The sequence below is a fragment of the Phaseolus vulgaris genome, chromosome 3 (genome assembly GCF_051622355.1).
Source record: "Phaseolus vulgaris cultivar YP4 chromosome 3, ASM5162235v1, whole genome shotgun sequence".
NCBI classification, from domain to species: Eukaryota; Viridiplantae; Streptophyta; class Magnoliopsida; order Fabales; family Fabaceae; genus Phaseolus; species Phaseolus vulgaris.
In genome coordinates, this window is record NC_143500.1 from 3,777,434 (window position 1) to 3,789,843 (window position 12,410).

General features: G+C 31.5%; 2 protein-coding genes across 10 annotated transcripts; both read right to left on the bottom strand.

Moving 5' to 3' along the window:
- Positions 1 to 1,157: 1,157 nt before the first annotated feature.
- On the bottom strand, positions 1,158 to 6,510 carry LOC137806154 (pentatricopeptide repeat-containing protein At5g40400). 6 transcript variants are annotated; one of them, XM_090299997.1, is made up of 7 exons: positions 5,038 to 6,510; positions 3,380 to 3,462; positions 3,177 to 3,299; positions 2,770 to 2,943; positions 2,629 to 2,702; positions 1,592 to 1,706; positions 1,158 to 1,478 (listed from the first exon to the last, which is right to left on the bottom strand). In XM_090299997.1, exons 1-2 carry the CDS (start codon positions 6,098 to 6,100, stop codon positions 3,407 to 3,409), a joined length of 1,119 nt encoding a protein of 372 aa, XP_090156123.1. In that variant the 5' UTR covers positions 6,101 to 6,510; the 3' UTR covers positions 1,158 to 1,478; positions 1,592 to 1,706; positions 2,629 to 2,702; positions 2,770 to 2,943; positions 3,177 to 3,299; positions 3,380 to 3,406. The 6 variants fall into 6 exon arrangements, with proteins under 6 accessions (XP_090156123.1, XP_090156125.1, XP_090156124.1 ...); XM_090299999.1 differs by having other exon boundaries at positions 3,380 to 3,552; XM_090299998.1 differs by having other exon boundaries at positions 3,380 to 3,555.
- Positions 6,511 to 8,700: 2,190 nt separating this feature from the next.
- LOC137806155 (Ribosomal L18p/L5e family protein) lies at positions 8,701 to 11,201 on the bottom strand. Of its 4 annotated transcripts, none has more exons than XM_068606133.1 (5): positions 10,841 to 11,201; positions 10,460 to 10,575; positions 10,145 to 10,239; positions 9,601 to 9,753; positions 8,701 to 9,031 (listed from the first exon to the last, which is right to left on the bottom strand). In XM_068606133.1, exons 2-5 carry the CDS (start codon positions 10,563 to 10,565, stop codon positions 8,873 to 8,875), a joined length of 513 nt encoding a protein of 170 aa, XP_068462234.1. In that variant the 5' UTR covers positions 10,566 to 10,575; positions 10,841 to 11,201; the 3' UTR covers positions 8,701 to 8,872. The 4 variants fall into 4 exon arrangements, with proteins under 4 accessions (XP_068462234.1, XP_068462235.1, XP_068462233.1 ...); XM_068606134.1 differs by having other exon boundaries at positions 10,838 to 11,201; XM_068606132.2 differs by having other exon boundaries at positions 10,460 to 11,201.
- Positions 11,202 to 12,410: the final 1,209 nt, after the last annotated feature.

Genomic DNA, 12,410 nt, shown 5'->3' on the forward strand with positions numbered 1-12,410 from the left:
TTTATTTTAAAAATTTTGACATGACTATCATTAATGTAACATATATATTACAATCATAAGTATAACCTGTGTCAAAATTTAAGTAGCAAAAATTTTAACTTGTTCTCGACTAGCATTTATACTTTGTTCAGATTTCATTGTATTTATCATTATTTTATCACCAACTCTTATAGAGACGATTTTCAAAACTAGGAGGAATAATTCTTTTAGAGACGATTTACAAAACTAGGAGGAATAATGTCAGTTTGCAAAAATTGTTAAAAGAATGGTTCATTTTGCTCATATTCGTCATGTTAAAATATAACTCAAGAACATATGGGTCATAATGCTGTTAAAATTGTGTTACAAAGAATACTCAATGAGAAAATTGAAAAACCCAGTTAAAATGGAAAACCAAAGTTAGATATGCAAAGAAAAAGAAAAATACAAATTAAGCATATACATATAAAAAAAGTAAAAAATTACGTAAATAAAGAAAAAAACTGATTGGTTATCAAATTGAAATCTACAACAATAATGTCAAATTTAATAGATGTTGTTTAATGTCAAATTTAATAGATGTTGTTTAATGGTCAAATTAGAAAGATTCCACCATGGACAGTATAAAAAATATAATTTTCAGATAATATTAAATTTTATAAAATAAATAAAATATATACTAAATATACTTTTTTTTAATAATTCTAAAATAGAAAATGGTTTAATTCCAATGGAAGTGCTATATAAATGGGATTCGAATCATGAATGGAGATCAATGGGCTCATTTATCCAGCTTCTCCATTGTTATACAAGTTTACCTAAGAATTTAATTGGACTATTTCTTTCTGCACCTCCATACATTCTTCTCTCACCTCCATAAATTTTCAATTTTCCAAAAATGTACCTCTATAATATTCTGGATTACTTAATCCAGAATTCATTTTTCAAATTTTTAATTAGCTTCCAGATAACATAATCCAGAGAAGCCTTTTTTCAAATACATGATTACTTCAGATTACATAATCCAGAAGTCTTATTTAGACTCCAGATTATGTAATCCAGATCTTTTTCAAATGAGTTTCCGGATTACATAATCCGGAAACTACTCTATGAGGGTGATACAAGAATGATAAAAATGTATTTTCATGTTGTGTATGGAAGTGGCAAAAGAAGATAGGTGCAAGAAGAAACAATCATTTAATTGAAATGGACAGGTATGTTGGAATAAGGAAATCCCTTCCCCATAATTCCACCAAGCCACACAAAAAACACCTTATACTTATGTGTCCAAAATTTTATAAAATAATTAAAAAAAGGCACTTCCCTATTTTTCCCTATAAGGCTGTGGCAGGTGAATAAATTTGTACCCAAGCAAATTCATGTTTGTAAGGCAAACTTGCATTGCAAGAGGCTTCACATGCATACACCACAATTGAAGCCCAATCCAGAGAGTCCACTTCATTGTCAACACTGAAGTAATAAAGCAGCTGTGGCAAAATCTGGCACCATCAACATTAACAACTCAGTATCCAAAGAGAATATACAAACATTTGCTTGAACAAGCCAAAAACAACAACATTCAACTTCAACCACTGATATCTAAAGTAACTACCTGAAATTCACAACACATAGGTCCACTGCAGTAACTACATCTAGGGATATCAGCATTTGATGGTCGACAACTTGAAACAGGTCATATTGGCTTTGCATTAGTATTCCTATAATACCTGTTTAACCAAAACTGTAGTTAGACCCAATATATTGATAAATCCAATGCCATCAATCTGGTTATTATGCAAAATTAATCTTTTTAAACACACTAGTGCCACAATATGATTATAAGGAAATGAACTGTTATGGATTCATAATTTAAATTCTAAATTGTCTCCATACTTAAATGCTCTGTAGCAGTGTACCGCTGAAACCCTAATAAAAAATCACAAAATACTTAAATTAGACTTTTTGGGCCTATTTAAGTTTTTGGGCCAAAGGCCCATTTCAACTTTAACCTAAAAGAACCCTAATAAAATTAAATATAATTTAAATATTGAATGCTTTGCAGCAATGTGCCGCTGAAACCCTAATAAAAAATCACAAATTACTTAAATTAGGTTTTTTCCCTATTTTGGGCCCATTTAAAACATTATAATTACACACCACATTTTTTTATCTATGTGACAGCCACTACACTTTCATTATTTTTTGTAGTTTTTGAAGTTATTTATATATATTTATATTATATTTCTTTTAACCGCAATGTTTCCGCCATAACCTGTTATGTTGTCCGTTATAACTCTGTAAAGGATTTTTGGGGTCTCCGATATGAACCGTTATCCGATATTGATAACACTGTACTTAACAGTGTTAAGCTAACAGTTAACACTTCAGCTACTTTGGGTTAAATGCAGCTATGTATGACATGTTCCAAATGACCGGATAGTCTAAAATGTTAGGTTAATCAGAGACAAGTAGCATGAATATATTTCCACTATTTTCATGCTTATTTTAATTTTTATCTCACAAGCAAAGATATTAAGATATTATATTTGTCAAACATTTTCTCCCATCCCGTTTAGTAATAATCTGCCTCCAAGGGCACACAGGAAATTCACCATAGTTGAATATTATAATTTGACGAATCTTTATCACCTTAGCACTTGTTCAGGGGCCTTGTCGATGCATTCCTGGAAGGAGGCCCAACTCTTTTTGTCAGCGTCACCACCCTGTTCATGAACAATATAATTAGCAAATGATACACATAAACAAGTAACAATCTTATGAAAATGATACCTGAAAGTCATCAAAAATTGAACTCATTGTGTCATCAGTCCTGTTCCTTGATATCAAGGAATTAGATAAGGTATTCTCCTCAGACATGTCTCTATTATATTCACTTTCATCTTCAATGGTGATCTCAAATTCAGCATTTCTTTGACAATCACTATTTTAGGGGACTGCCTATGTCTGATCTTCAAAGAAGAACAATTCGTTATTTGAATATCCTTTCATCTTTTCAGTTCGCATTTTTTCACCATACCTGGTGACTTGCCTTGTATTTAGTTCATCTCTTTTATATTCACAATCAATATGTTTCATTATCAAAGTTGAATGAACAATTTATTCTAACTGTTTAATACTCATTTGTATTCAACTTAACTTTTAAACTTATTTACCACAGTTTCGAAAAATAAACTCACCCTCCAAATAAAGCAAAGTTCTCTTGTCCGTCCACCTTGCAACACGAGATGTTCCCACCAGAGCATACATTCCATGTTTTTGGAGAGTCAGTACGAGATGTTGCTTATCACGGGCTTCCACAACTAAGAACACAAGCCAAACCCAGAAAGATAAGAAAAAGAAAGTCACACACTCAGAAAAGGGCATTCAAAAAAGGCATCACCTTTGATGAGACCAAGTGCGTCAAATGCTAAAGCACGCAGAGGAGGGCAACCGGAACACTCCAAAGTGGTTGTCCGAGGCATCCTTCACAGTCAAGGGAAGTAAAGTAAAGACGAAAACAGCAACGCTGAAGGGAGCTTAAGCTTACTTAGATAACAGCAATACCTGCAGATCCTACTGAAAAGACAGATTAAGTATCAACTACAATTATGTGAATATCGATTCAAAATAAAAGATACAGAGTTTTGGGCTCATGCTTTGGAAAGTGTGAACTCCCACTACAAAAGGGTTATCAAAGACCCAAAAGTATCTTCTAAAGTCCAGAAAAACCATCCATTGACTAGACTAAACATCAAAAACAATGTTCAATTAACCTGGTGATACTTAACTAAAAGAATAAAACTACAGTTGATGTGATAGGAACACGTATTTTAGCTGAAGAACAGTTAGGCAAACCATACATGACTATTGATAAGAAAAAGGATTAATATAACAAACCAGTTATGCACATACAATAGAGAGTCTCAAACACAGCAAATGGAAAAAGTAAAATAAAAACGAAATCAATAGTTACATAGCAACAACAGAGCGAAATGGGCAACCACAGAGGGAAGATGAAATAACGAAGAAATCATAGAAAATCATTGCATATACAAGAATTGTAAATTGAAATTTCCATTTGCTATGATTTCAAACTCTTATGTGATAAAGAACCATTTTTATAATATAAGTGAGTAAAATTAATATGAACAGACTTACAAAAATGAAGCTCAAACATGATAATTTACATAGATGGAAAGAACTCAAATTATGTTTCAAAATTGTCCTAAGACAAACTATGGTTCAAAATCTCATCATCTAGCTCCATAGCTTTCTGCAATCCATGGATCACATGCCTGCATGTTAACTTGTTAGAAACATACCCCACTTTCAGCAGCTTATCCTCAACCTCCATCAACTCTGTCACATTCCCAACATCACAAAACACTTTAACAACTGCATTGTAGCTTTCAGTATCATAAACTTGAAACTCCTTGGCAAAGAGTTTCAACAAGGACACAGCTTTATCAACCTTATTTTCCTCACAATACCCTTTTATTAATGCCCTGCTTATTTCTACATCAGGTAACATATCTGAACCAATAATTTCCTCCAACAAAACTTCAGCTTCCACAGTCCTCTTTACTCTACACAAACAGATTATAACAGCTCTATAGGCAGCAACATTCACTTTCATGCTCTTATTTTCCATATCAGATTTCAAAATTAGTGCTTCTTCCACATTATTGAATTCACATAGAGACTCAACCAGTTTATTGCATGTGTTCATTTTAGGTGTATAACCATCCTCAGATATCCTACGCAGAAAACTTCTAGCAGCAAATGGCTTACCTTCCTTACACAGTGCAACTACAAGATAATCATATACTTCTTCAGGAATCTTAATTCTAAATCTCTTAAGCTCCTCAACAGTATTCAAGGCTGAAAGAAGTTTTCCATCCCTAGCATATCCATCAACTATAACCCGACAAGTGATGCTGTCAGGACAAATCCTATTTCCTATCATTTCATACAATATTGATCTACACATTTGCATCTCACCTTGTCTGCAATAGCCACACACAAGAGTATTATAAGACACAATATCTGGATCTATACCTCTGTGAACCATCTGATGAAAAAGCTGATGAGCCTCCTTGACCTTCCCTTCTTCGCAAAGACCATTCATCAAGGTTGTGTATGTGATCAAACTAGGCATCACACCTCTGACATACATGATCTTGTATAGATAAAAAGCATCCTCCAATCTCCTCTTCTTACAATAACTGTTAACAAGTGTGTTATATGTTACCAAATCAGGCTCAAATCCTTCTTCCTCCATCTTCTCCAAGAACCCTGTCACCTTGTCTGTATCTCCATCTTTGCATAAAACATGGGTCATAATATTGAAAGTATAAGCATTCCTATGTACTCCAAGTCTTCCCATCTCTTCATACACTTCCCAACATTGAGTAATGTAATTAAACCTAGACAACCCACTCAGCAAACAATTGCAAGCAATCACATTGGGGATAAGACAAGTCTCAATGTTCCTCCTAAAAGTTTCCAAACCCTTCTCAACCATTCCCACCTTCACATAAGCCTTGACGAGCATATCAAATATCACAGGGTTCCAATTACAGTCCTCAGTACAGCCCACAAGATTCTCATAAATGCCCTCATTTGAAGAAGCACAAACACCCTCAATCTCAACCATTTGAATCAATTCAGCCAATAACTCCATGGCCTGAGCGAACACTCTAGACCAAGCAAGTACATGAAGAATTACACAGTAGTTTTGCACAGTTGGCGTGATATTCAAATCATTTTTAACCCAATTGAAGAAAGTGAGGGCTGAAGAGTGATCAGACTGGCATCTGAGCAAGACCCTTGAAATTTCATGGGGACCCAACTGGGGGAGGATCCCTTTGATGTCATTACTTTGGAGAAGGGAAAGGTGGGAACTTTTGTGTTTGAGGAGGGAGGAGATGAGGTTTACGACGTTGTTAGGGTTCTGGGTGGGAGGCAGAAGATTGTAAAAGGGACTCAAAGTGCGTTTGGAGTGAGAATCATGAAGAATGATGAGAGTAGAAGAAGAAAAAAGAAGGGTTTTATAGGTGAAAGTTGAGCTGGAGAATGATTGAAACAGTGTGGGAAGATAAATTGAAGGTCGACGAATCATGTTGAGAAAGAAAGAACAATGTCCTCACTACTTAACCTCGTAAGAAAACAAAGAATATAAACGAGAAATGGAAGCTCCGTGAAACCAAATAACTAACTAACTAACCGCGGTAACGACATCGAATAGACATTTGCTCTATAATCCTGAGCGTGGTGGCGTCATCGTCGACGACCAAGACTCGGAGCCCCGCCGGGAACTCCGGCGCTCCGCCCTTGCATGCGTCGCCGCCGGAACGCGACGGAGCCATGGGAGCGACGAGAGCAACGGCGTGGTTCAGCGAGAGTTGGGAGCGGCAGAATGTGCGAGAGTGAGCATCGGAGAATAATGGAAACCCTAGCGGAAAAGGAAAGTGAGGGGAAAAGGTTCTGAAGTTGAAAAGCGATGGATCGAGGAGAAGAAGTTCAAAAACATGTATTACTTTAAATTACTCACATTTTTTAATTTTTTTTGTTATAAATAGTTAGTTTAATTGTAAAAGAAACAAAATTAATTTATATAATTATAATAATTTAATTTATTTAATTAATATAGTTATTTTATAATATCTATAATCTATAACATGAATGAATTGAGGGTTTTTAAAACTAAAACAACTATCTATATAAAAAAAAACCACCGACATCATTTAAAAACAAGATTATAATTTTAATTGCATGAAAAATATGAAAAAACATTGTTTAATTTATAATCTTAAAACTATTTTTTGAATTTATTAATACAATATCATGCACTTACCACAGCTTCAAGAAAATAAAATGCATTATATAACACAGAACACATATACCAAAATGCAAATGTTATTACAAATTATAGCACATAACATAGTTCATATACATATCTTTAAAAAAATATTAAATTGTAAGAATAAATTCTTCTTTAAATGAAAGACCAAAGTAAGATCTTTGAAATATGGTTATGTTCTTGCCAAAAAAATTCATTCTCTTTTTATAGATCTTTGAAATTTTTGTTGGTATTATTTTTCGGTCATTACCATTTACTATCATTAGTTTAATGTTTAAAAAAAATCGATAAAATTAAAATTTAAAATATGTAAGTTAACTGAGTAATATAATTCTTCTAATTAAAATAAATAGGGTAATTTAGTGTGTGTTTTAATGTGTTATTTTTTAATTACTATTGTTTTTTTAGCACTCACTTTTTGTTTTAATATCATTCTTAATCCAACACTTAATATAATTTATTTGTTAGATTTATAAAAAATTTAGTATGAATTTAACACAAATTTAAAAGAGAAATACATTAATTTTTTAAAATTTAAATTTATTATATAAATTTTTAATTTTTTCGTTAAAAAAATAAAATATATTTATATACATAAATTTTTTTGTTAATTTATATAATTTATAATTATATATATATAGACTCGTGTCTTCGTGTTTTACATTTTAAAGATTATAGGTATTTTTTATCCTGTTTTAAAGATTATATATACTTTTTTATCTTATTTTAAAAATTATATGTACTTTCGTATCATATTTTAAAAGATTAAAGATTATATGTATTTTTATATCTATTAGTATTAGTGTTTATACACATAATTATACTATATGACATTTTAGTTTGTCATTTTCTTTCCATGTGTGTCTAATTGATGAAAATATTTGTGCATTTTCTATTTTTAAGTGGTAACTTCTGATAGATTTTGGGCAAATTTTGATCTGCGAATTAAGATTCATATAATATAACTAGTTAGCTTAAAAAATTAATAGATATTTTTACATAAATGTTATTAATGAAATGTTTTAAACTTTCAAAACTTGTAAATATGTCTTATGTTCGACTTTATTCCTTGCCAAAACAAAATTCTTTCTCTTTTTTTAATTTTTGAAATTTTTGTTGGTATTTTATTCGGTCATTACCATTTACTATAATTACTTTAATGTTTAAAATAAAAGAATATTAATTAAAATTAAAAATCGATAAAATTGAAAATTTAAATATATAATTAACAGTAATATAATTCATTTATTTTATATAAATAGGGTAATTATAGTGTGTGTTTTGATATTTTTTTTTAATTATTATTGTTATTAGCGGTTACTTTTTGTTTTAATATTATTCTTAATTTAGCCTTTAATATAATTTGTTTTTTTATTAATGAGAAATAAATTATGTTATAAGGTTAATGAAATATTCTTACAAAATGACTAAAATAACATTAAATAAAAGGAAGATAAAAATTAATAAAAGTTACCACTAATACTAGTATTTTAATATTAACTTATTTCTTTTTAATAAAAGTTAAGATTGTAGTTTACTATTTTTTTAATGCATCAGTGTAACATCAATTCCATATACCCTTTGTTTTTTAAAAGAAAATTGAAGAGACTCTACCACTCAAAAATATATTATATCAGTATGACTTTATTATCACCTTGTTTCATTCTACCTAATGATCTACTCTCTTCTGCTTTTAAGTTGTATTTTGTATAAGCATTAATGATTATGAATCATTTGATTATTGATCAAATTTAATATAGTGCCTTTCTAATATATATTTTAATCTAATCATCATATTTGAACCTGTCCACAGAACAAATGCTAGCTCCAACCTAACTAAATCATTAGAGTATTCTAGATTGATATTCAAATCAATGTATGCTATTATGGAATAAAGAATGCAAGATGTTTCAAAGTTCATATAAGCAATGGTATATTGCAAGTCAATATTCTTGAAAAGAGATTATGTCCTACCCTCAATCACATAACATTGGAGTGTTTCATTAAAAAGTGTCAATATCATCTACACACTTATCTTGGCAAGAATCCATAACTTGAAATGGCAACTTCAAAGGCTTTTAGCTTTTCTTCATGTCTGTGGAGGCCATTGCGATCATAGGATGATATTTCTTTTATGTTGAGATCATTACAAGCTTGGACAAGTGCCTCCCCAACACGTTGAGCAGCTTCCTGAAATCATGTTATGCCAAAACAGAAGAACAAAAATCCAAATATAAAATGTATGACTTTTGGTTTTAGTCTATAAAACATTTTTTTTTTATGTTTTCAAAATTTTCAGTGTCATATAATAATGGGAATAAAAGGAATTAATTTTTAATTTTACAAAGCAACCAAAAATAAAGAAAAGTGTTTTCAAGGACTAAAATCAAAGCTCATTTATTGTATAAGAACTAAACATATATCTAAACCTTCACAGTATTATTCCTATAGACATGTTTAGTTGATATTTATAATTTTAGACAAAATAAATTATATAATTCATCTCTAATTAAAGAAAAATGTGGCAGAGATGGAATGTTAATGTAGATTATACTTTTATTTCAAATGGAAATATAAATACCCACCCACCCCTTTATATAACTTTCGTGAAAATAGATAAACTAAGAATATAGTTTCATGACCCCCACCAAATATGGGGATTCTCATCCTTGTAACCCGAGAATTAAAGGTAAAAGATGCATTCCCTGTCTCATGCAATGTTTATTTGTAAGAAAAGGTGGAGTACTAATACTACTTACAAGAGTGCTACAAGAAGGATCTTGTCGGATGGATTTCTGCAGCGTGCTTCCATAGAACAAGCAACTCCTAGTCTTGTCATCTACAACCATTGCATATAATTGCTTATCTGAGCAAAATACCGAAAGTCTTGGATGTGTAGCTGTTCCATTATACTGAGAAAAAAAAATCAGTGTAGTGGGGTGCAATATAAACCTTTGATAAAGTTTCTTTCAGTTAAAAATGCTGCAACAGCTTGTCACCGGTTATGTTATAGTCTGCGAGTAAAACATAATACAGTGTGTATCTCTATATAAATCAAAGGACTCTTGGAGAGACAGAATTCACAGGAAGAACTTATTAAAATCTGAAACTAACTAGGAAAATTTGGATGCAATGTTTTACTAATGGTTACATGGACTAAGGTAAATGGCATAGCAAACATGCATTCAATTTGGAATGCAAAATGTGTCTCCAGAACACCTCAATCATGCAAAATATCGCTACAAATCTCTACAATAGATATGGCAGTACTAAAGGTGAAAGCTGAATTATATAAAGAGATACCTTTTTCAACATCTTTCTGTTCCGAATTTTTGCACTTTCTTTTCTAGTATTTGCTCTACCCATGGCTTCAACAAGTAATGGTTTCTTAGTTATACCTGTAGGAACATTCAAAGTAATCAATACCAAAGTCGCGCTTAATTTTGTGTCCATGTTTAGATAATATCATCTGCTGAATTCTACGAGCATACTACGGCATCCACCTTATAAATTCAAATTTCATAGATGCTAACACATTGCATTGCTAATAAATTACATTCTCAAGCACACGACAAAAATCCCAAGAATAACAAACATGGCAAAATTAACTTAACTTACTTCTACTCTGTGCCTGAAAGCAAACAAACAAGTTAGGATGGATTCCAAAGAGAGCAGAGTTCTTAAACTGTAGCATTGGAGCATTCATTAGAGCCATATTATGCATGTCTCAAGGACTGCAAAAACAACAAAACTTGTGTCACAAATACATAAAAGCAAGACCGGGTTTCTAACAGGAATTTAAGCAAACAGTTTATGTGCAGGTTCGTAAAAGCAGCAGTTTTGTTGAGTTGGGTAAGATATTGAAGGAAATATTGGCCTATGTTGAGTTCAAAAGGGCAATTGATGAGCAGGTATGTTGGGATTATTTTTATTTTATGTAATTTCAAATGGGTCTTGAATTGTGAAGAGCGAGATGACAGAGGAGGAAGAGGTTACAACTCTTATTTTTGGTTCGTTGTATTTGCGAATCACTTATTAACGACGTGAGCGACGAGAGCAACGGCGTGGTTCAGCGAGAGTTGGGAGCGGCAGAATGTGCGAGAGTGAGCATCGGAGAAGAATGGAAACCCTAGCGGAAAAGGAAAGTGAGGGGAAAAGGTTCTGAAGTTGAAAAGCGATGGATCGAGGAGAAGAAGAAGAAGAAGGTGTGAGCGACGGTGGTCGTCTATGGTTTCTCCTCCGTCGGCGGCGACGGTGGCGGCAACGGTGGCGGTGGCGGCGGCGCTCCCTCTTTTCCTTCTCCCTGTTTTCAGTTACCCTCTTACAATTTGCAGTAGTTTTTAAACCTTTTGGTTTAGACAGAGTACTAGCCAATTTCCTACAATAAAAATTTGGCAGTTTCTTCCTGCACTCCTACATTTTTCTTTCTGCACCCCCAGAATGTTATGCAAAGATCAAATTGTCCCTATTATTTTTTAAAAACCCTAAAATGCACTTTAACTATATTTATTTTTTTTGCATTATGGATTATGGAATCTGGAAAAATTTCGGATTGGCACTTCCGGTAAAATTTCGGATCCATCAATCCATAATTCAAAATATGCATTTCACATTCAAAAATCTATCATTCAAAAAAATCATTCCGGATCTACTAATCCATAACAGAAATATGTATTCTAGATTCTAAAATCCATAATTCAAAAAAAAAACATTCTGGATCCATGAATCCATAACAGAATTAGACTTCTGGATTCAGCAATTCGGAAATCATTAATTTGTGCAAAAATTGCTTCCAGAACACCCCCTCATCTGGGAAAAAAAAATTTAGTTCTGGATTGATGAATCCATAGCACACTCGCAGATTCCTAATTCCGATAACCACTGTGTCCTTTTTCAAGTAAAAGATTAAGGTCAGTTTCGGGATTTAGAAAATTGTGGAGTGCAGGAAGAAAAATGTAGGGGTGCAAGAATAAGAAGCCTAAAAATTTATGCACAATGTTTGCTATTTTATTTAAAAGTATCATTAATTAAAATTTAAATTAAATTTATAAAAAAGAAAAGTTAAATTTTAAAATACAAATATTAAAGAATCTTCTATAAACAATAGTTAAAAGTGTAATTATTATATATTAAAACATATGATGTCATTTTAAAATAAATAGAAAATGAATGTCTTAGTTTATTAACAGTAGAAGAAAATGAATGTCTATTTTAATTTTAGTTATTATTCCATGTTGAAATCGGAGTTCAACTTCCAATTTTCTTCAATAAAAAATATAGTTTTTTTGTTCAGTTCTCTTTTTTTCTTCAATTTTTTATTATGGAATACACAATAATTTTATACAATTTTTTTAAACATTTTCATGCAATCTTAAATGAATTTACATTTCATATTTAACAATGGGAAAATTTGACTTCAACTTATTTATGGATGACACCATGTATTCTAGTTTTATTTTAAAATAGTCATTTTTTATTATTTGTATTTTTAATAAAACTGTATTCACTTTTTCAATTAATTTTTTGTTCAATTTTTTATTTTGAAATATAAAAATTTGTATTTTATGTA